General features: G+C 42.4%; 1 protein-coding gene across 4 annotated transcripts in view; it reads right to left on the bottom strand.

The window, feature by feature from the left end:
- LOC144679827 (E3 ubiquitin-protein ligase RNF31-like) overlaps positions 1-24939 on the bottom strand; it is a 69423-nt gene that overhangs the window by 18597 nt on the left and 25887 nt on the right. For 3 of the 4 annotated variants that reach the window (XM_078540649.1, XM_078540652.1, XM_078540651.1), the window contains 7 exons: positions 21808-21971; positions 16043-16240; positions 13593-13775; positions 12890-12988; positions 10831-10920; positions 4350-4464; positions 3274-3392 (listed from right to left, as the gene is read on the bottom strand). In XM_078540649.1, the coding sequence (XP_078396775.1) occupies positions 3274-3392; positions 4350-4464; positions 10831-10920; positions 12890-12988; positions 13593-13775; positions 16043-16240; positions 21808-21971 (968 nt within the window). The remainder of the gene's footprint in view (positions 1-3273; positions 3393-4349; positions 4465-10830; positions 10921-12889; positions 12989-13592; positions 13776-16042; positions 16241-21807; positions 21972-24939) is intronic. The other variant, XM_078540650.1, reaches the window with a different exon arrangement.

Here is a 24939-nt window from a genome sequence, read left to right as displayed (position 1 = left end):
TTAAAGTTGTTTCACATGAAGTTGCACTTTTGAAGAACGCAGCTGGGTTGTTAAGCGAGGAATTATTGTACATGTTTATGTGAAAAAAAACTAACCTGACCTTAGTAATGCTACAGACTAACCAGGTTATCATAAGGAGGAAAGACAGCTTGCTCTATGATGTGATAGGAAGGAAAGGAAAGTTAACTTAATGTACTATTTAATTTAATGAAAACATCAGAAAAGTGAAATTAAGAGCAAATATAACTTTTGCAAATCCCACATGAAGAAAAGGGGAAGGGGTACTCATTGCAGAAAATATTAAAACATATAGGCCTGAATTTTCCCATCGGCGATTTGGGGGCGGGGCCCGCTCGCCGACGGGAAAATGACACGGGATGACGTTGGGAGGAACCACCGACATCATCCCGCCCCATTTAAATATTCAGGAAGGCGGGCAGACAGCGAAATCAGCTGTCTGCCCGCCAACCTGTCAATGGCCAACTGAGGCCATTGACAGGATAATTAAGGTAATTAAAGGCCCTGCCTGTCCTGCCTTAAGGCTGGTGGGCAGGCCAGGAGCCCCAGCGGGCTTCTGATAATACATGAAACCTCATCCACTGGCAGGATGAAGTTTCATGTCCGTCTTAAAAATCTTAAATAAACTTTATGTGAGATTTATTAACATGTCTCATCTCGTGTGACATTGTCACATGAGGGGGACATGTTAATAATTTTTTTATTGTTCTATTTTTGATATTTAAAACACTCTCAGTGATCCCCCTGAGACAGCACTTAGTCTCAGGGAGCAGTGCGCTCTTTTGCGCGCATGTGCGAAAGAGTGCACTTTGACAGTTGGGGAATTTCCACCCCCCGCACCGCACAGGAAGCGGATAGCGCCTCCCATGAGGCAGACACACTCAAAATGGCGGCGGGGCCCGCTTCGGTGGCAGAGTTCGGCTGCCCGCGCACCGCCGAGCCGGTGGGGCCTGCTCGCCAACCTAGGGCAAAATTCTGCCCATAGAAACCTGTTTAAAACATAACCAGAGGGTAAAGGAGAAACCAAGAAAAAAAAGCATTGTTGCAGTTTACTTACAAAATCACAAGAAATTATTTCAGTATTTCTTGTGATTTCAGTAGTCAGAGGACAGTCAGGGAAAATGTGAAAACCTATAAGATGCAAATAGATTTGAAACGGAGCATAAGACAGTAAATATTCTTAATTATTACCTTCTCCCCAAGTGTTCCCTAAAGGCAGCACAAACGTTATTCTATTCACAAATAGAGATGATCTAACCAAAGGTAATGCCCAGACTTCCAAAGGGTATTTAACTAACTTTCACATGGAATCTTGTCAAACAGGAATTTGGGAGAATTCAAGATGAATCTTCAGAACATACTAGAAAACCTGGTGAATACTAGAAAACATTAGGTACTTGTTAGAGGAGCTATATTGAGCAGGGACATACTAAATGGGGGAACCCCAGGGATCAGTGTTGGGACCACTACTGTTTCTAATTTACATTAATGACTTGGATCTAGATACTCAAAGCAATGTGGTCAAATTTGCAGATGAAACCAAACTAAAATTGGGTAGTGGAATCAGCCGAGAAATTACAACTTTTTTATTCATTGGGATGTGGGAGTCGCTGGCTAGGGCAGCATTTATTGCCCATCCCTAATTGCCCTTGAGAAGGTGCTGGTGAGCTGCCTACTTCTTGAATCGCTGTAGTTCATGTGGTGTAGGTACACCCATAGTGTTGTTAGGGACGGAATGAGTTGGACAAAACATGTAAGTTAGCAAAACAAAGAGAAATAATGATTAATATGGGCAAGTGTAAAATACTGGGCAACGTGCATTGAAATAGCTCGGGAGGAAGTTGAAAGATACTTAAGGGTCTTGACAGATTTCATGTTCAAAATGTCTAATAAATGGAGAACTACAATGAATAGTCAATGGTGAACAGTACAAAAGAAGTTAGAAGGAATTGAGATCGAACCATAGGGTGCTGTGATCAGCTCAAATTTTGAGTAATGTGTGCAGTTCTAGTCACCAAAACAATAATATATTTTAGTGCTGGAGTTCATACAAGTAGGAGCCATGAGGATCACCCCTAGATTCAAAGATACACGAGGTAAGAGGAACAACTGATGAAGTGAGGGCTTATCACCCCCAAAAGAAGGCGTCTGCTCTTAGAGGTACAGAAGACAGTAACCCATATGAAAAAGGTAAGCATGGAAAATTCTCTGATAATAAATGCGAGTAGGATTAGTAAACTAATAAAAGTTTACGAATGATATTAAAAAAAGTTTTCAAAGAGTGATCAATAAATGGAATGGGCTCTCAGATACAACAGTGAAAGCAAAAACTTCTGAATCAGTTAAGAGACAATGGAGCATGAGAGCTTTAAAGGTTTGGATGGATGAATGTGAGTGAAATGACCACTGTTACAATATTGGGATTTTGCCTTGGATGTTCTCCATCTATGTAAAACATTGCTGTAAACAGTCTGAATGTTTAGGTGTTTTGCCTGTACTGTCCCTTATTTAACCATACAAAATTGTAACTCAAAGGTGCGGCAATTGTAATCCTTTATGATTTGAACTGGTGGTCTTATCCCATACAGGCATGCTTCTTCTCTTTGTAACCTGCTTTATTTCACAGCAACATACAAATGAGTAGTCAGGATCAAGATAGTTAAATCAGTGCAAAATATCTTTGTGTGGCAATACAAGAAAACAAAAATGCTCTGCTTCCTCACATCGGTGTGTTATCTTACACAACCACCCACGTGCTGAAACCCCTGAGCGAAGTCAAAGCTGGTCTATGCAGCTTTCTCTTTAGGGCTGACTGGAATCACAGCTCCTGCTGGACCTGATCGACTGCTCTTGTCCCTGGTCTTATAACACTCGGTGTTCACAGCCAGTAAGGCGCAGAGATTTTCCAGCACAAGGATTGTGAAATAGGCTAAGGAATTACTTATTTACAATCTATAGGAAAGCAAAATCAAAGTTCAGCTCACCGTGATTTTAATTAGCTTTTGCCTATTTTGAGAAAAAACACTTCTGTGAATACATTTGTCTTTTAAAAAGCAACTTTTAAAAGGGACTGTTTTTTTTCCAAATCCTACTTGGGGGAAATTGGTCAAAAAAGCTCTTAAAATATGATAGCTGATATGATTTTGGTCCTGAAAAAACTACCTTTATATTATAGATAAAAGTGAAAAGCAAAATGAAACACAAGTATATATTATGAACGAAAGGACATTCAAAGATCTGGAAACAACGACTTACCGATCCTAATTTAAAGGGTCTCTTACAGCCACCACAGAAGTCATAATGACATTCCGTGCAATTAAAATGTATACACCCTCCTCTGGCCAGGTCAAATCGAACTCTGCAATTAGGGCACTCTAAAGCAGACACAAAATATACAATGAAAGAAAATAAGGACTCACAAAGCAGGCTAAAAATGCCTGCATATCTATCAGTTAGATATTGTATCATGAACTGAAGAACACAGCTATTGCCCATCACACAAAGGAAGGATTTCTGCTGTTTGCTATTTACAATACAGAGAAAATCCATGCATGCAGAACATACTTATATCAATATAAATCAGAAAAAAAGAGAAATCTGTTGCCATAATGGTGAACAACAATAGCTAATTTATTCCACCTAGGAAACTCAAAACTATTTGTATTGGGAAATAATCTCATCACTTTGGTGTTCTAACAATGATTTTAGCCCTTAGCCTAGCAACAGTCCAGGAAAATTCCTGACTTTATAGCCAATAGTTTCTGTAAGGTTTCAGGTCACACACTGAACAAGACTGAAACAAATGTTATTCCAATAATGAATGCATAGGTCACAAATTGTTTTATTATTTAATGAGAATAAATTATGCAGTTTAAATAAATAAAACAATCTTAACACATGTAACGGTATCCTTTTCTCTTCTATTTTCTGTCATATTTTAAATAGTCTTTGTCTAATATAATCTTTTCCAACGTAATTCCTAAAATTTTTTACAAATGTATTTGTCTTGAATCTTCTCATGTCCTGCTCTAAGCATTCATTTTGGGAATAGGACCAATTTAAAATAAATGGCAAATTATTTGACCAAAAAATGCCTCCAATGGACAATTTTAAAAGCTAATTGAATGGCAAGCATTGACCCACCATGACATCATAGTTGCACCCTATTGTTTTCTTATGCAAATAAAATTCTTAAACAATAAAATTCTGCCTGAGGAGCAACTTTGTCAGTAGCCCACAGAATAAAGGCATAATTTGGTGACTACAGTTGTCTGTGGCATGCTAAAAAAATTCATCTATAATCTCAGTTGCTCTCAAGTGCAATTAATTACCTATTCCATTCTTGCAGAGGTAGATGTCTAATTTGCTCGCCTGATACTCAGGATTATTCTGCTGCTTCCATAATTTAAACTTTTCACAGCTGATTCCTTCATGCTGTTGCTCCCACTGAGGAAAAAAAAAACATGAAGCATCATTGTTCGTGCTATTGGGGAGGATTTAAACTAGCTTGACAGAGGGATGAGAACCTGCGCGTAGATTCAGAAATGAGAGGAGTAAAGCTGGAAGGAAAGGTAGGAAATTAGTAAGCAACTGTTGAAAACAGAGGAAACAAAAGCTAGAAAATGGACAAAGGAGTTTGGCAGTGTTTAATGGTGTATCTATCAACTCAAGGAATCTCATGAATAAGGCAGGTGTGCTGAAGGCACAGATAGGCACTAAAAGATTTGTGATATCATAGGTAATACTGCAAAATGGCTTAAAGGAGGACAGGAATGGCAGCTCAACATTCCTGGTCAGAGGGCTTTCAGATGAGATAGAGGGAGGGGTAAAAGAAATGAGTGGAGAGGTCACAATATAGGTTAAAGAAACAGTTACAGCCTCGAGGAGGGATGATCTGCTGCAGGGATCATCATACAAGGTCATATGGATTGTAAAGAAGAACAAAAATGGAATAACCATACTGCTGAGAGTATACTAAAGACTTCCAACAGCCAGAGGGAGATAGAAGAGCAAATGTGTGTTCAAATTTCTGAGAAAACACAAAAACAATAGGACAGTAATAGTTGAGGTTTCAACTGTCCTAATATTAACTGGGACAGAGTTAGTGTGAAAAATATAGAGGTGGCAGAATTCTTAAAAAGCTATCAGGAGAACTTTTTTAGCCAGCCCACAGCAAGCGCAACAAGAGAAGAGACAGTTCTGGACTCAGTTTTAGGAAATGAAGCTGGACAGGAGAAAGGAAGAACATTTTGGTGATAGAGTCACTTTCACACAGAAGGAGGCCATTTGACTCATTGGCCTGAATTTTCCCGTCGGCGATTTGTGGCGGGGCCCGCTCGCCGACAGGAAATGATGTGGGATGACGTCAGGAGGAACCCCCTACGTCATCCCGGTCCCTTTAAATATTCAGGAAGGCGGGCAGACAGCGAAATCAGCTGTCTGCCTGTCGAACTGTCAATGGCCAATTAAGGCCATTGACAGGATAATTAAGGTAGTTAAATGTCCTGCCCATTCAACCTTAAGGTTGGCGGGCAGGCCAGGAGCCCCAGTGGGCTTCTGATAATACATGAAATCTCATCCACTGGCGGGATGAGGTTTCATGTCCGTTTTTAAAAACTTTAATAAAGTTTATGTGCTTCTTATTAATATGTCCCATCTCGTGTGACATTGTCACATAAGGGGGACATGTTAATAAGTTTTATATTTTTCTATTTTTAAAGTTTTTTAGAATGTCAGTAATCTCCCTGAGACAGCACTTAGTCTCAGGGAGCAATGCGGTCTTTCGCACGCATGCGTGAAAGAGCGCACTTTGACAGATGGGGAATCCCTCCCCCCCCCACCCTTGCAAATGAGGCGCATAGCGCTTCCTGTCGGGCAGGCCAGTGGGCGGGCCTTAATTGGCCCGCCCACTCAAAATGGCGGCGGGCCTTGGTTCGGCAGCCGAGTTCAGCTGCCCAACCGCCGCCGAGCCGGTGGGGCCCACCCGCCAACCAAGGGCAAAATTCTGCTCATTGAGTCCATGTTGGCTCTCCGCAGAGCGTTCCAGGCAGTCCCACTTCCCCATTCAATCCCTGTAGCCCTGCAAGTTTATTTCCTTCAAATGTCCATCCAATTTCCTTTTAAAATCATCAATTCCACCACCCTCGTAGGCAGCAAGTGCTGGGTCATTACCCCTCACTCCATTTAGAAGTTCTTCTTCACATTTCCCCTGCATTTCTTGCCCTAACCTTTAAATCTGTGTCCCCTAGTCCTTACACTATCAGCAATTAAAACAGGTTTTTCTTTCCTACCTTATCCAAATCTGTCATAATCTTATACTTTTCTATCAAATCTCAGTTCAATCTCCTTTGCTCCAAGGAGAACAACCCCAGCTTTTCGAACCTAATCTTGTAGCTAAAATCCCCAAACCTCTTCTCCACCCTCTCAAGGACCCTCACATCCTTCTTAAAGTATAGTGACCAGAACTGGATGCAATACTCCATCAGGGGCCTAACCAGAGATTTATAAAGGCTCAGTGCTCAATGTAGTTTTGTACTCAATGGCCTGGATTTTCACAATGACAGAGAGCCTCTAAGTTATTGCAAAAATGGTGGAAGAGGCCAAAAATCGAAAGTCCTACCCCAGAACATGACGTCTACGATTTTTGTGGGGGCAGGAATGGGCCTGGATCAGAATTTGTGCATGCGCGTTTTGTGGAGGCAACTACCCATATAAAACTGCAGCAGCCTCCACTCATGTCTAATTTTGGCGACTCAGGTGTGTGAGGCACAACATGCACAGGTTAGACATGGTAGCAGCAGGTCTTTGTGCAGTCCTTTGGAGTGGTGGAATACCCTTTTGGAGAGTTAAGCTCGGCCTTATGATATGGTCCCGGGACACCTTTGGGGGAAGTCAGGTGCCCTTTGGCATTGTTAAAAGTAGGCATGAATATACATTAAAAAATGCATAGTCTCATTAACTTTCAAGCTCAATGCAACTGTCAAAAGTGTCCAAATGAACTGTAAAAGGAATCTTTCAAGTTGTCAAGACAATTAAAATTCCTGCCCTTTGAATCTTTGAAAAGCAATGTTTGGATTTAAAAACCAAATCATTGCTTGCCATTTCACTCTGTCTGTCGACATAAGCTTGAGTGTTACCATTACTGGATTAGTGCTGCATGGCTGATTTCACAACCTTCCATTATCACAGTAGGGTACCTGCCATCTCACAGTTTGATAGACAGTTCCATGTGGGATTAAGAATTCCAATGCTTGTTTTCATAAGGGAGTATGCATTTGGATGAAATGTTTGTGCTTGTAAGGGTTTATGTAGTTGAAGAAAGGTCAATGTAGTAAGGGGGTTTTTTAACAATGAGAGTTTTAAAAAAAATGTTTGCAATAGACAATTAGAACGTTATGATAAAAACAAAAAGCTAAAAGCTACTGCGGATGCTGGAAATCCAAAACAAAACAAAAACAGAATTACCTGGAAAAACTCAGCAAGTCTGGCAGCATCGGCGGAGAAGAAATCAGTCAACGTTTCGAGCCTTCATGGCCCTTCGGCAGAACTGCAGTTTTGCTGAGTTTTTCCAGGTAATTCTGTTTTTGTTTTAATTAGAACGTTATATTGTTTCATCTCAGCATGGCTCCTGAGGTCTGCCCACTGTGGATACTGGGTGAGTTAGCATAGTAGGGTGGGCAAAGGGTGGCAGATGGAGGGCATGGGTTGGCACTAAGTTAGCATATGGGCTATAAAGGGCTTTGGGGGTGGCAGATGGGCATGAGGTGTCATGGAGAAATGAGGGACAATGGGGATGGACAGAGTGGCATAGGTTGGCATGGATAGGGCATGGGGAGTATGTGGGGGCATGAGGGGTGTGAGGGCTGGAGGGCTGTTTTATGTTTTATTGTATTTTAAAACTTCAACAGTACCAGGACACTGAAGCAGATCTTCCATCAAGCCTGCCTCCACACCTGACAGCCTCTGTGCTCATTCCAGGCTCGCCTGGCCTAACTCCCAGAGAAACCCACCACCCCAGACTGAAAATCCCAACTTCTGGGGCACTTTCTCCCGGGTAAGGTTTCTGGAGTCAGGAATTGTCTCAACCTCACGCCCCCGACTCGGGAGTGAAAATCCAGGCCAATGCCTCTATTTATGAAGCCCAAGATCCCATATGCTTTGTTAATCACTCTCTCAATATGACCTGCTACCATCAAAGATCGATCCCCAGGTCCCTCTGTTCCTGCACAATTCAGTTAAATTTAGTGTAGTTATGGAAAGTGACAAAGGTAGACCAGGAGTAAAAGTTCTCAATTGTGGAAAGGCCAATGTTACTGAGCTGAGATGTAATTTAGCAAAAGTTGACTGGAAACAGCCACTTGAAGGTAAATCAATGTCAAGCAGTGGGGGGCATTCAAGGAGATTGAGTATTCAAAACAAATATGTTCCCATAAAAAAAGGGTGGAACTCCCAAATCTAGAACCCTTTGAATGTCAAAGAGAATACATAGTAAGATAAAAGCAAAAAAGGGAAAGTTATCTCAGATACCAAGAGTTCATGCTACAGAAAGCCCAGCATATAGAAAATGTAGGGATGCAAGGTGTGCAAAGAGAAGGCATGAGAAAAATTGGCAAGTAAAACCACCGATGTTTTATACATACAAAAGGAGCAAGAATGGGGACTATTACACCTAAAAGGTAACCTGTGGAGGCAAAAGATTTGGGAATCATTCGTAATGAATGCTTTGCATCTGACTTTGCAAAAGAAGAGAACTATGCTATCATTGTAGTTGAGGAGGAGGAATGTGAAATATTCAATGGGATAAACATAGTGAGAGGGATAAACATAGTGAGAGAGGAAATATTAAGAGGGATAAGCATCTGTCAAAGTAGCTTAATCACCAAGCCCAGATGAAATGTATCCTAAGCTGTTAAAAGAAACAAAGGAGGAAATAGTGGAGGCTCTGACCATCATTTTCCAATCCTCTCTGTCAGAGGATGGAGAACAGGTAACTTTGCATCATTGTTTAATAAGTGAGAAAGTGATAGACTGAGTAATTACTGGCCAGTCAGCTGAACCTCAGTGGTGGGCAAATTTTTGGAAAAAATTCTGAGGGACAGTTTATATCATAATTTAGAAGGACACAGATTAATCAAGGGCAGTCATTTGTTAAAGGAAGGTTGTATTTGACTAGACTCGATTGAATTTTTTGAGCAAACAAGGAGGGTTGATGAGGATAATGCATTTGGTGCAGTCTACACAGATTTTAGCGAAGCTTTTGACAAGGTTCCACATGGCAGACTGGTCAGCAAAGTAAAAGTTTAAGGGATCCAAGGGAAAGTGGCAAGTTAGAGCCAAAATTGTTTTTGTGGCTGGAAGGTTGTTTCCAGTGGGTTCCGCAGGCTTAGTATTAGGTCTCTTGATGTTTGTGGTATATATCAGTGATTTATACTTAAATGTAAGGGCCATGATGAAGACATTTTCAAATGATACAACTACTGGCTGTGTGACAGATAGTGAGAAAGAAAGCCGTAGATTATAGTAAGGTATCAATGGACAGCTGAGGCAGGCAGAAAGTGGCAAATTGTATTAAATCCCGAGAAGTACGAGATAATGGGTAGAATTTTCCTGCCTGCCTGTGACGATGCCCACTAGTGTTGGGCCGGAAAATCCCGCCCTATGTATTTGGACAAGGCAAACAAAACAAGAGAATATACAATAGGCCATGATTGTACAAGGAGAGGGACATTAGAGTGCATGCCCACAGAGCCCTCAAGGTAGCAGGACAGGTAGAAAAAGTGGTTAAGAAGGTGTACGGATACTTTTCTTCTATAGGCTGAGGCATAGAATATATGAGCAGGGAGGTTATGCCAAAAAACTGTATAAAAACTGGTTAGGCCACAGCCTTTAGTACTGCATACAGTTCTGGTCACTGCACTAAAGGAAGGATGTGATCACACTAGGGAAGGTACAATAAGGATTTACAAAAACGTTGCCAGAAATGGAGAATTTTAACTGTAAGGAGAGATTGAATAGGCTGGCACTGTTTTCCTTGGAATGGAAGAAATTGAGGGGAGATTTAATTTAGGTTGAGAAATTATGAGGGGCCTAGATTGAGTGGACAGGAAAGTCCTTTTTCCATTAACAGAGAACATATGAACATACAAATTAGGAGCAGGAGTAGGCCACTAGGCCCTCGAGCACGCTCCGCCATTCAATAAGATCACGGCTGCTCTGATTGTAACCTCAACTTCACATTCCCACCTACCCCCGATAACCTTTCATCCCCTTGCTTATCAAGAATTCATCTACCTCTGCCTTAGGAATATTCAAAGGTTCTGCTTCTACTGCCTTTTGAGGGAGAGTGTTTCAAAGGCTCACGACCATCTGAGAGAAAAACATTTCTCCTCATCTCTGTCTTAAATGAGTAACCCCTTATTTGTAAACAGTGATCTCAGAGAGGTCAATAATCAGGGGGCAGAGATTTAAAGTAATTGGTAGAAGCATTAGAGGGGAGATGAGGAGAATTTTTTTCACCCCAAAGGTGGTTGGAGTCTGGAAATCACTGTCTGAAAGGGCAGTGAAGGCAGAAACCCTCACAGTATTTAAAAAATACTTATTTATGCACCTGAAGTCCAGGAATCTACAAGCCCATGGACCAAGTGGATTAGGGTGGTTTGTTCTTTTTTGGCTGCCTAACAGACATGACTGGCTAAATGGCCACCTTCTATGTCACAGATTTCTATGATTAGTCATGTTCTGTGAAATTTCCACGAGAGCTGAAATGAAGATCAATTAAACATAGAGAATTAACCAGTCCAATAGATTACTTACCGGAATCTTGCACTGGAAGCATGTGCTTTTTTTACAGGAAGGGCAATCTATTCTCAATCTATCCATCTCATGCAACAGTCCAAAGGAACACTGAAAGAAACAAGGTAACATTTAGCATAGAAACCATGTTCTAAATAAAACTAAGTTTAGTGTTATTTCAAAAATGTTACTAATCCAATTTGTGTTTTGACTCAACCACATGGCTTCCATATGACTTTGGTTTCTCTGATAATCAGGAAATTAAGGAAGTCAAGAACTGTGATCCACATCGATTACTCACAGACATGCCTATCTACACAGCAGTTCATCATTTGAAGCCACAATGGTTAATGTTTTGACAGCCTCCACACATTCGATGGAGAGACCATGGAGCAATTCAAATACAACGCCCAGGTACTAAGAACCACCATAACTAATCTTGTAAATAAACTGATCTAAAAAGATGCAAGACAAGCATGGGGCAGGATTTTCCTGTAGGCAAGCAGGGGGCAGGGCCCGCTCGCTGATGCGTAAAATGACGAGCGGTGACGTCGGGTGGAACTCCCGACGTCACCGCACCCCATTTAAATTTTCCAGTAGGCGGGGGCACAGCAAAATCAGCTGTGCGCCCGCCGACCTGTCAATGGCCAATTGAGGCCATTGAAAGAGTCATTTGGCTAATTAATGGACCTGCCCGTCCAACCTTAAGGTTGGCGGGCAGGCCAGGAGCCCCGGCAGGAATTAGAAAAAGCATGAAACCTCATCCACAGGCAGGATGAGGTTTCATGTAGGTTTTTAAAATTTTAATAAAGTTTTTTTTAAAATTATGGGCATGTCCCAACTCATGTGACAGTTTCACGAGGGGACATGTCAGGAATTTTTTTTTTCTATTTTTAATATTTGTGACAGAACAGCCGATCTCCCTGACGCAGCACTTAGCCTCAGGGAAATGAGTGTGCTTTTTCGTGCGTATGCGTGAAAGAGCGCACTCTCGGGTTTAGGGATTCCTCCCCCGCCCGCACAGGGAGCACACAGCGCTTCCGTGCGGATGTCACGCTGGGCGGGCCTTAATTGGCCCATCCACGTAAAATGGCGCCATGCCCCCGATTGGGCACCTGTGCGCGCCCGCAATTCAACTTCGCCCCCAGGGGGTGAAATCCTGCCCCATGGTTTTTTAAAAATAATTCTGTCATTTTGTAACCATTAATTGCAAAACTGCAGCTGTGCCTTTCAATGGCATGATGTGACACAGAGTTAGATGGGCTCACTATTAAATCTGCAACTGTACCTAACTCTAGAGTATTGTAGAAACAGTGGAATTTTCTGAAATTTAAAAGGGAGGTGCATGGGAACATGTGGGAAATAAATAATACATTTCAATGGAGAAATTAAGTCCAGAGTTCCACTGAGCTCGGTGAATAAACTGGGCTATTGCCCAGTTTAGTACAGAGTCACATAAACTAGAAAGGTCCCGAGTTTGCACGTAGTTAGGTGAACTCAACCAAGACAAACTGGGGTACTATAAAGAGCTTCTAGACCCTAGACAAGGGAGGAATAAATGAAATATTCAGGACTCCTGCCCCTGATGATTGTCCAGTACTTCAAAACGGAATCCAAGTGTCTAGATATTGGGTAAATCAGCCAAACAATCTACCAACACTCAAGTCTTGTGGTCATGAGCAAGGTATTTGAGGACAACTAACAGCACAAAGAATACTGAATACCATCAATAGTCATCGCTTTCAGGAGGGGAAGGAAGAACACAGGAACAGGAGTGGCCATTCAACATCTCAAGCCAGTTTCAAAATTCAATTAGATCATTGCTGATCTGTATTGTAACCCCATCTGCCCACCTTGGTTCTCTAATATCCTTGCCTAACAAATAAAATCTATCAAATCTCAGCTTTGAAATTCTCAATTGGCCTACCTCAACAGCTTTTTGGAAGATAGATCAGAGAAAAGAAGTAAAAATCCAAAACTGAAAAGTACAGATGATTACAAAAATCAAATCTCTATTTATGTCCAGTTTAAAAAAAAATCCTTTCCGGATTGAAATGGGACAGTTGCAAAACATTCTTACATGTGCACACCATCTGAAGTTTGGCATTTCCATCAGAGTTCGGTCTCGAAGCTTTCTTTGAAACAACTCATGAATTTCTTCATCAAGATAGTGGCGAATCTATCATATAGATGTAAAAATATATATACACACACATATTTCAGTTAATCAAAATTAACATATTTTCTATAAAGACCTAAAAGGTACACAGACAGGGATTTAATTATTAAAAGCACAGAACTAATCCTCCCAAACCTTTGTTTTCATACGTTAAGTAAGAATAGTCGCATCTGAAAATTTCTCCCATTTCCACCCTGAAGAGGTTTGACGACAAATTTTTTAAAATGGATAATGTTCGCATTTAAGTTTCAAATCACTAGTAAGCAACTGAGTATTAAATGTTTTACAGTTTACAAAATATCTGATGAGTTTAAGTCAAGTAGATCGGTTTCATTTTGAAATAAACGTGACAAACACTTCAGCCCCTCTCTTACAAAAAAACTGCATTAACAAAAAAAAATGGATGACTTATATTTATTAATTCCACTACTATAGCTGTGGCTTTCTGAAGTCTTTTACTATTCTGCATTGTTTGTCGTGCCGTCTCCTCTGGTGCCTTCTATTTGTTACTCGTATTAACATAGTTATCCAACTTACTTCCTGAACTAAGCTTCTGATGCTATTCTCATGTCAGGACTTTTCTTCCCAGATTTTAAACTCTAACCTGAATATCCAATAAATTGAAGTATTCCATGTTATCCTCTTGGAGATGGTGGCTTTTCAGATCAGGTGTACTGCACATTGGGCAAACGATGTTCACAATATTTTTCTCCTTTATGACTGATGAAAAATAGTTCTTAAAACAGTCTTTACAGAACGAACAGCTACAGTGCGTCATTGTGACAATCTACAGAAATAAAAATCAGGATTTTAATCCATTTAATCCACTTAACAATAAACCAAAATAATTAATCTAGTTTTATTCAAGTCATTTAAATTAAATAAACTAGAGAAAGACAACTCTCACTATACCATATTCACAATCAAAGTTTGAAAAGAAATCCAGATTTTAAAAATTGCATAATGTATAGATAAGACGCATTTTATTATGTTAGAATAGCAATGTCTGCAGCTCTAAATCATACACCAAACATAATTGATAGGTACAAGTGATTATTTACCACCAGTCTAACTTGGGATTTAGAGGATGCTTAGAAGCTGCTGTAGATGTCACTGAATACTCTTACTTCCACTGCTCTATATGTATATTTTTCAAATGCTTGGAAAGTAACCATGTGCATTTTAAAACAATAGCAAATTACAATCTTTGCATCACAATGAAAAACAGAATGCTTTACAAACTGATTGATTAGGCCACTATGAATAAGCAGAGGTCTCTCAAATGCAATGAAGATCTGAAGGAAGTTTACTGATACATTCTGAGCACCTCATTACCCCATTAAATGATCTGGTGATTTTTAGTTTTAAGCAATGCAACAGATGTCAGAGCAATGAAGCTATCAATATCCTCATCACGAAATTACAGATTGGGTACAGCATGTCAAGTGTAGGTACAGTAGCTCTATTATGCCTCAATAATTTACCTTACGGCCAGCATCTTCTGGTCGGCGAGCAGGGGGGCAGGGCCCGCACGCCGATGCATAAAATGACGCGGGGATACATCAGGCATGCTTCCCGACGTCACCCCGTGTCATTTAGATTTTCAGTTTGGCAGGCCAAACTGTCAACGGCCTATTAAGGCCATTAATAAACTAATTAACCTGATTGATGGACCTGCCCGTCCAACCTTAAGGTTGGCGGGCAGGCCGCGAGCCCAGGCGGGCCTCAGAAAAAGCACAAAACCTCATCCACGGGCGGGATGAGGTTTCATGAGGATATTTAAATTTTTATCAAACGCTTAAATAAAAGCTATGGACATGTCCCACCTCATGTGACAGTGTCACATGATGGGACATGGAAGGGAAATTTTTTTATTACCTTTATTTCAACTTTTGAATCGGAGCCAATCTCCCTGAGGCGCGTATGCACGAAAGAGCGCACTCCCAGCTGAGGGAATTCCCCCCCCACCCCACCCGCAATAGCACTTCCTGGCGAATGTCATGCTGGGCGCACCTTAATTGGCCCACCCACCTAAAATGGCGGCGATCGGAGGCCTGCTCCCCCACACCTGCTCCCGCACTTCCCCCCCCCAAATGGGGGGGGAAGATTGCCCTATGGCTAAACTCAAAAGACCACCCCTAGTGCACCAGTGTCAGTGTCAATTTCTGTATTTCCTACATAAACCTTTAAAGTGACCCTGCTAAGTGGAACTGTTGACACTGTTTTTGTTTTTGTGCTGAATGATCTTGGTTAGCTTCTCTAACATTTTCATACCTAACATAAATTTTATCAAGTAAATTCACTATAATCTGATACTTTCAGTAATTATTTCGCTGGTGCCTACAATGCACAATTGAGATACATAAACCATAACAAGCAAATTACAGGCTGTGACCAATCAAAATCATTCATTTTCCAAGTCAATATTCCAACATCAGCGTAAATGAACAACTTAACAATTAGAGCAGAACGTGTGCTCTATCGTCTCAGACTTAAATATCAAAGCTGGCACTCGTGAACAGGCATTTTGGGGCTTTTTGCAAACAGGTAATTATATCAATATGCCTGGTCCCAGGGTATTGCAGCCTGGGGAAGCATTACTGCATAATGTCACACAACAATCACAGAAGGTCTCAAGCACTGTGGTGTGGTGAATTAAAAGGGGAAGGTGGATCAAAAAAATCGCCTAAAGGACTGTAAACAACTGGTGGTTTCCAATGAGGTGGTTTCCTAATGAGGACAACTTCCAGCTTTAAAGGAATTTCAGATTGCTGACCTGGCTACGTGATTTTCCTCTAAGCAGGAGGGAAGGGGATGGTTAGTGCCCAGAAATTACATCAGCCGACTGATGTGAGCAAGCACGTATGGGACTGATGATCTTTTGTATGTCCTGAATATGTAAATACATAAACCATAATGATAGAACCTAACTACTTCAGTTCTGAACAGAGTAAAAGTGTGCTGCATGGGTCATAGATTTTGCAAGAGCAAGAGGGTGTATGTACTGCTCTGTACTTCACATCAGCGCCAAGAATTCTATACATTATACCATACCTTACTAAAAGATACATGATCGCTGCAAATGGGACACTCATGAGAAAGATACCGCAAAGCTGATTCATAATTTAAACCAGACTGCACAACTTCCATCACATCCTCAGCATTGAAATTCTGGTCTTGAAGGCTCAGTAATCTCTTGAAAATTATCGATTTTTCCCTCGGCAGATCAACAGGAATCGATGACAATTCTACCTGCGAATTGAAAAAATAAAATCTTGCCGTGATTAGGAGGAAGAACTTCCTTTATAGCATAAGAAAGTCGATCTCACAATGATCCATATCGAACCTTCTATATCAGGGGTGGGGAAACCCCGGCCCGGGGGCTGGATCAGGCCCATTGCACTTTTTCATCTGGCCCGTGGCGAGATTTTAAAAAATATATCATGTGTGTATGACACATCTGTCTCTGCCATTTTACACCTCGCACTTCCCAGCCCATCTCCTGAAAGCTGTCGAATTTTGGCTCAGCCACTTTGAATCTTGGGAACCAAGGAGCTTGAGCTCCAGCCTTTGAGTGGGTTGAAGGTAACATAGCAACAAGCCCCAGTTGGTGAGGACTTTCTCCATTCCGCACACACCATTCACGCCATTTTAGAAGCAGCTCCCGCTCACCAGACACAATGAAGCTCAATCTCGTGGGTTCATTTTCTGGCTTCACTTCTCTCAAACAGCACAATCGTTGGGAGATATTGATCATGGATGGTTGATTTCGGCATAATTGTGGAAGGCAGGCAACTAGCTGTATTCTCCCTCTGACGGAGCAAAATTCGGCGGAATCGAGGTTAGTGCAAATCCCTCGGGGAGCCTGAGAGTAATCTGCCAGGAATACTGGGCAATCCTCATTACAGGTGGAATTTCTTAAATGTCCCACTGCTTCCTTCCATCTATTTTCTCCTGACAATTTGTCTGAAATCCTTTGTTCTCACACAATACACGTGTTTGGGGTTTTGTTGCATATGGTGTTCTCACAGTTTTAAACATAAAAATATGGCTATTACCAACAGAAGAAGAAAAGTGGATGTGGAGTGTCATGTCTTTCATGAAAGATGGACAAACGATTATTTTTTTGTGGAGGTGAAAGGCAAACCCATTTGCGGAGAAGCGATTTCAATCATGAAAAACATCAACGTAGAAAGACACTACAGCACGAAGCACATCAAATATGAATAATTTCAAGGACAAGCGCAAGCAGACAAAATTAAAGCACTTAAAAAGAATGTGAGCGCGCAGCAAGCCATTTTCACAAGACCGAAAAGGTGATGAACAGTGTTATGCAAGCCAGTTATGTGGTGAGTGAACTTATCACAAAAAATCTTAGGCCTCATTCAGGAGAGTTTGTAAAGGAGTACATCATTTCGACCGCAGCTTTACTGACTCCAGAGAAAATAATTTGAGCATGAGCTTATCTTGCAGGACCGTGTCAGATCGAAATCATTGAAAAGTCTCTGAAAGATTCTCCGGGTGACTCATGTATGTCACTGCATCATTCATCAGGAGAATCGCAGTCTGTGCGACTGAGCAACGTAATGTCAATAGTAGTATCGCGTACTAACTTCATTAATCGTAGAGGGTTAAACAGCCGCCAGTTTAAGGAGTTATTGAAAGGTCTTCAATCAGAGTTGGCGATTTCGTTTACTATCGTGAAGTGTGATGACTCAGCCAGGGGAGTATGCTGATTTTACGAACAGAGGGACGAAGCGAAACTTTTCATGGAGACGAGAGAAAACCTGTGGCCGAACTGAGTGACAACAAGTGGCTGCGAGACTTGGCTTTCATGGTTGACATTATGCAGCATCTGTCTGAGCTCAATGTCAGATTGCAAGGGCCTAACCAGCTTCTTACTTCTCTTTCAAATGTGAAATCATTTGAAGTCAAATTAAAGCTGTGGCAAATGCAACTGGAAAAGGGCAACATGGTGCATTTTCCCACCCTTCAGAAACAAAAATCTGCAACAACAGTGGAGAATGCCAGGGAGCATGCAAATTTACTTCAGAAATTTTGTGAGCAATTTCAAGACCTAAAAGTGAAGGAACTGGAATTAAACATTTTTGCCACACTGCTCAATATTGAAACAGCTGATGTACCTGAAACCTTCAACATGAAGTTATAGAACTGCAAAGCAACCTTGAACTTAAGGCTAAACACAATAACCTGCCTCTGCTGGAATTCTACAGACTCCATGTCGGCGTTGATTAACTTCCAAAGGAGGAGACACACACTGAAAATTGCATCGCTGTTTGGAGCTGCATACTGCTGTGAGCAGTTTTTATCAAAACTTTCTCTTGCAAAGAACCGTCTGCATGCCAGATTAACAGCGTGAATTTGGAAACCCAGTTGTGAGTAGCAACACCATCAGCGCCAGCAGACATAACAAGGCTCATTAAGGAAAAGCAAACTCAGCCATTGCCTTGGAGCAGTGGGCAAGTTGAACGTTTCTGTATTCACTCTAAAAAAAAGTAAATTATTGTGGCCCACGACTGATTTTGACTATGTGTGAGTGGCCTTGATAAGAAAAATGTTCCTCATCCTTGTTCTGCGTGATATCTACTATCACAGTAAATAAGTAGGTGTTAAAACACAATGAATTAAGGGAAACTATTACAAAAACAGAATTACCTGGAAAAACTCAGCAGGTCTGGCAGCATCGGCGGAGAAAAAAAGAGTTGACGTTTCGAGTCCTCATGACCCTTCTGCAGAACTGAGTAAAGTTAGGAGAGGGGTGAAATATAAGCTGGTTTAAGGTGGGGGTGGGGGTGGTGGGGGGTGGGGGGGGGGTGGTTGTAGGGACAAGCAAGCAGTGATAGGAGCAGATAATCAAAAGCTGTCACAGATAAAAGAACAAAGAGGTGTTGAAGGTGGTGATATTATCTAAGAGAATGTGCTAATTAAGAATGGATGGCAGGACACTCAAGGTACAGCTCTAGTGGGGATGGGGTGGAAAGACTGACAGGGCATTACAGGTATAGATTTAAAAATAATGGAAATAGGTGGGAAAAGAAAAATCTATATAAATTATTGGAAAAAACAAAAAGGAGGGGGAAGAAACGGAAAGAGGGTGGGGATGGAGGAGGGGTTCAAGATTTAAAGTTGTTGAATTCAATATTCAGTCCGGAAGGCTGTAAAATGCCTAGTCGGGAGATGAGGTGCTGGTCCTCCAGTTTGCGTTGGGCTTCACTGGAACAATGCAGCAAGCCAAGGACAGACATTTGGCAAGACAGCAGGGTGGAGTGTTAAAATGGCAAGCGACAGAGAGGTTTGGGTCTTTCTTGCGGACAGACCGCAGGTGTTCTGCAAAGCGGTCGCCCAGTTTACGTTTGGTCTCTCCAATGTAGAGGAGACCGCATTGACAGCAACGAATGCAGTAGACTAAGTTAGGGGAAATGCAAGTGAAATGCTGCTTCACTTGAAAGGAGTGTTTGGGCCCTTGGACGGTGAGGAGAAAGGAAGTGAAGGGGCAGGTGTTGCATCTTCTGCGTGGGCATGGGGAGGTGCCATAGGTGGTGGTTGAGGAGTAGGGGGTGATGGAGGAGTGGACCAGGGTGTCCAGGAGGGAACGATCCCTATGGAATGCCGCGAGGGGGTTTGAAGGGAAGATGTGTTTGGTGGTGGCATCATGCTGGAGTTGGCGGGCCCTGTCAACGACCGTGGGTGGAAAACTTCGGTTAAGGAAGAAGGAGGACATGTCAGAGGAACTGTTTTTGAAGGTAGCATCATCAGAACAGATGCGACGGAGGCGAAGGAACTGAGAGAATGGGATGGAGTCCTTACAGGAAGCGGGGTGTGAGGAGCTGTTGTCAAGGTAGCTGTGGGAGTCGGTAGGTTTGTAATGGATATTGGTGGGCAGTCTATCACCAGAAATTGAGACAGAGAGGTCAAGGAAGGGAAGGGAAGTGTCAGAGATGGACCATGTGAAAATGATGGAGGGGTGGAGATTGGAAGCAAAATTAATAAATTTTTCCAGGTCCCGACGAGAGCATGAAGCAGCACCGAAGTAATCATCGATGTACCGGAGAAAGAGTTGTGGGAGGGGGCCAGAGTAGGACTGGAACAAGGAATGTTCCACATACCCCATAAAGAGACAGGCGTAGCTGGGGCCCATGCGGGTACCCATAGCCACACCTTTTATTTGGAGGAAGTGAGAGGAGTTAAAGGAGAAACTGTTCAGTGTGAGAACAAGTTCAGCCAGACGGAGGAGAGTAGTGGTGGATGGGGATTGTTGGGGCCTCTGTTCAAGGAAGAAGCTAAGGGCCCTCAGATCATCCTGGTGGGGAATGGAGGTGTAGAGGGATTGGACGTCCATGGTGAAGAGGAAGCGGTTGGGGCCAGGGAACTGGAAATTGTTGATGTGACGTAAGGTGTCAGAGGAATCACGGATGTAGGTGGGAAGGGACTGGACTAGGGGAGAGAGAAGGGAGTCAAGATAACGAGAAATGAGTTCCGTGGCGCAGGAACAGGCTGACACGATCGGTCTGCCGGGACAGTTCTGTTTGTGGATTTTGGGTAGGAGGTAGAAGCGGGCCGTCCGAGGTTGGGCGACTATCAGGTTGGAAGCTGTGGGAGGAAGATCTCCAGAGGAGATGAGGTCAGTGACAGTCCTGGAAACAATGGCTTGATGTTCAGTGGTGGGGTCATGGTCCAAGGAGAGGTAAGAGGAAGTGTCTGCGAGTTGACGCTCAGCCTCCGCGAGGTAGAGGTCAGTGCGCCAGACAACAACAGCACCACCCTTGTCAGCGGGTTTGATGACAATGTTGGGGTTGGACCTGAGAGAACGGAGTGCAGTATGTTCAGAGAGAGACAGATTAGAATGGGTGAGAGGAGCAGAGAAATTGAGATGATTAATGTCATGCCGACAGTTCTCAATGAAAAGATCAAGAGAAGGTAAGAATCTAGAGGGAGGGGTCCAGGTGGAGGGAGAATATTGGAGGTGGGTAAAAGGATCCGTTGAACGGGGAGAGGACTCCTGCCCAAAGAAGTGAGCACGGAGACGAAGATGGCGGAAGAAGAGTTCAGCATCGTGCCGAGCCTGAAATTCATTGAGATGAGGGCATAAGGGTATGAAACTAAGTCCTTTGCTGAGCACTGAACGTTCAGCATTGAGAGGGGAAGGTCAGGGGGGTATAGTGAATACACGGCCAGGGCTGGGATTGGAAGATGGGGTGGGGACGGAGGGACAGGCAGGATGGAGGGTGTTGGTGTCGATGAGTTGTTGGAGTTTGCGTTCCTTAGCACTTGAGAGAAAGAGAAAAAGTTTCTTGTTGAGGCGTCGGATGAGACGAAGAATAAAATGAAACGGGGCACGCGCAGCTTTGAAAAAGGGTGTGGCGGTGCTGCTGGAGGGAGAGGTCGAGTGTGTTCATATGGCGGCGCATGGCACTGAGTGTGGATCTCAGAATGCGACGGGAACAGCAGTCCGAGAAACGTTTTATGTCCCGGAGATACCTGTAATCCTGGGTGGGTTCAAAACAAGAGGGATGGAATTTCAGTTGAAATCCACGTGGGGTAAATCGGAGAAGGAGACAGTCACTGAGAAAGGAAATATGGCTGTGAAAGCAGGTTTTAGTAAACACCTTGTCAAACACCAGGAGAGAAATGGAAAGCAATGAAGGTGAACAAGGCAGAAGAGAGATACGGAAATCCTGTCGGAGTGCAGAGCAGTACTTCTTCAAGGTAGGCATTTCTTGAAGAGAACCAAGAGAAACTAAGGGAAACTACTGTTCTAGTTCACAAGCACCAATATGTTGGTATTTAAAGTTACCTACCCAAGTTTCACAGGAATGCACCATATCCACAGGAAGAATTTTAGCTCCAATGTCATCTTTAGCTAACACATCATCTTTCTCATCATACAACTTCAACGTTATGGGGAAGTTTTTATTATTAATGGTCATCACATGACGTTCCTGTCGGGCAACTCTTTCTGCAACTGAATAGGAAATAAATATGTTCAATATATTTTTGGGTCAGTGAATAGAGCATAATTTTTCAACATCCAGGATGGAAAGAGAAGTTACTCTGTTCCTGTATTATTGTTTAACCTTGGTGTGCATATTAAATTTTATGTGATTTTTCTTAGTGGCTGGAACCAAAGACAATTGGATTTCTTCACATTTGCTTTAAAGTCAGTTTTCCAAGGTTATTAGAACAGTTTCCGAATAACATTACCAAACTGCCATTGTGCAATTAGATGTTTTTGCAATTTGCGTGAGGCAGTGCAACACTAACTTACATGATTAGGAAGTTGTTGAAAAAAATGCAGTTTCTTGGTGGAAAATATCATGCATGCCTTATTTATAATTCAAAAACTTTTATTGACACTTTAAAGCATATGTGTTCTTTGAAGGATAAACCATGTTCCGCAACCTTTTTAAACAGTATTACAGGATCCATTTTTGGTGGTTTATTCTTAAAAATCTTAGCTTAAAAAGTGAATATTACTTTATTATGTTACAATATTATTTAGCTTTGAGGAGTTATTAAACTAGTTGAAATAAAGAGTAGGGCCCATAAAGGACCAAGGGGGCAATCTATGGGTGGAGTCAGATGACATTGCTAGAGTGTTGAATGAATACTTCACATCTGTCTTCACCCAAGAGAATGAAGATGTAGGTATCAAACTTGGGGAGAGAGACTGCAAGGTTCTTGAGCAAATTGATATAAGGATTGACAAGTTATTGGAGGTGTTGGCAGGCTTAAAAGTGGACAAATCTCCAGGTCCGGATGATTTGTGTCCCAGACTCCTGAGGGAGGCAAGGGAGGAGATCGCAGGGGCTCTGACCCAAATTTCTAATTCCTCTCAGGCCACGGGGGAGGTGCCAAAGGACTGGAGAACAGCTAATGTGGTACCGCTATTTAAGAAGGGTTGTAGAGATAAGCCAGGGAACTACAGGCCAGTGAGTCTCACATCAGTGGTAGGGAAACTATTGGAGAAAACGCTGAAGGAGAGAATCTACCTCCACTTGGAGAGGCAAGGTTTGATCAGGGATAGTCAGCATGGCTTTGTCAGAGGGAGGTCATGCCTAACAAATTTGATTGAATTTTTTGAGGAGGTGACCAGGTGTGTAGATGAGGGTAGTGCAGTTGATGTAGTTTATATGGATTTCAGCAAAGCCTTTGACAGGGTCCCACATGGGAGACTTATAAAGGCAAATGCACATGGAACACAGGGTAATTTGATAAGGTGGATTCAAAATTGGCTTCATTGTAGGAGACAGAGGGTGATGACGGAAGGATGCTCTAGTGACTGGAAGCCAGTGTCCAGTGGCGTACCAAAGGGATCTGTGCTCGGTCCCCTATTATTTGTCATTTATATGAACGCCATAAATGACTATGTAAGGGGTAGGATTAGTAAGTTTGCGGATGAAACAAAGATTGGCCGTGTGGTTAACAGTGAGGTTGAGTGTCTTGGGCTACAGGAAGATATAGACGGGATGGCCAAATGGGCAGATAAGTGGCAGATGGAATTTAACCCTGAAAAGTGAGAGGTGATACACTTTGGAAGGAGTAATTTGACAAGGAAGTATTCAATGAACGGCATGATACTAGGAAGTTCTGAGGAACAAAGGGACCTTGGCGTGTGTGTCCATAGATCTCTGAAGGCGGAGGGGCATGTTAATGGGGTGGTGTAAAAGGCATATGGGACACTTGCCTTTATCAATCGAGGCATTGATTACAAAAGTAGGGAGGTCATGTTGGAGTTGTAAAGAACCTTGGTGAGGCCACAGTTGGAGTACTGTGTACAGTCCTGGTCGCCACGTTATAAGAAGGATGTGATTGCACTGGAGGAGGTGCAGAGGAGATTCACCAGGATGTTGCCTGGGATGAAACAGTTAACTTATGAAGAGAGGTTGGATAGACTTGGGTTGTTTTCATTGGAGCAGAGAAGACTGAGGGGCAACCTGATCGAGGTGTACAAGATTATGAGGGGCATGGACAGGGTTGATAGGGAGCAGCTGTTCCCCTTAGCTGAAGGGTCAGTCACAAGGGGACATAAGTTCAAGGTGAGGGGCAGGAGGTTTAGAGGGGATGTGAGGAAAAACCTTTTTACCCAGAGGGTGGTGACGGTCTGGAATGCACTGCCTGGGAGGGTGGTGGAGGCGGGTTGCCTCACATCCTTTAAAAAGTACCTGTATGAGCACTTGGCACGTCATAACATTCAAGGCTATGGGCCAAGAGCTGGTAAATGGGATTAGGTAGGTAGGTCAAGTATTTCTCACATGTCAGTGCAGACTCGATGGGCCGAAGGGTCTCTTCTGCACTGTGAGATTCTGTGATTCTGTGAAATACTGGAAGCACCCAAGGTTGATCATGTTCTTTACATAATAGTTGTTAATACAACTTCTTCAGCTTGTAGAATTATGGTGCTATTTTACGGCTGTTGGTACTTTTTTTTAATATGCGTTCATGGGATGTGGGCGTTACTGGCATTTATTGCCCATCCCTAATTGCCCTTGAGAACTGTTAAACAAAACATTTCAGGAGCATTTAAGAGTCAATCACACTGCTGTGCATCTGGATTGACATGTAGGCCAGACCAGATAGGGCAGCAGATTTTCTTCCCTAAAGGACATTAGCGAACAAGGTGGGTTTTTACAACAATTGGCAATGGTCATCATCAGAATTTTAATCCCAGGTTTTTATTGAATTCAAATTCCACTGGGATTCGAACCCAGGTCCCCAGAGCATTACCCTGGGTATCTCAATTACTAGTCCAGTGACAATACCACTACACCACCGCCTCCCCATACTCAGAGGTATATTCCTGTAGCATCACAAGAGGTATACAACACACCTTAACTTTATGCTCAAAGGATAAAATCTTATTCTTTTGAAGAAAAAGTAAGATATTAAGGTAAAATTATGTGGATGAGTGTACAAAAAGTAAAATTCTGCAT

The sequence above is a fragment of the Cetorhinus maximus genome, chromosome 4 (assembly GCF_964194155.1).
Source record: "Cetorhinus maximus chromosome 4, sCetMax3.hap1.1, whole genome shotgun sequence".
Classification (NCBI taxonomy): domain Eukaryota; kingdom Metazoa; phylum Chordata; class Chondrichthyes; order Lamniformes; family Cetorhinidae; genus Cetorhinus; species Cetorhinus maximus.
Note: the sequence above shows the minus strand (reverse complement) of the source record. Positions and strands in the feature narration are given on the sequence as shown.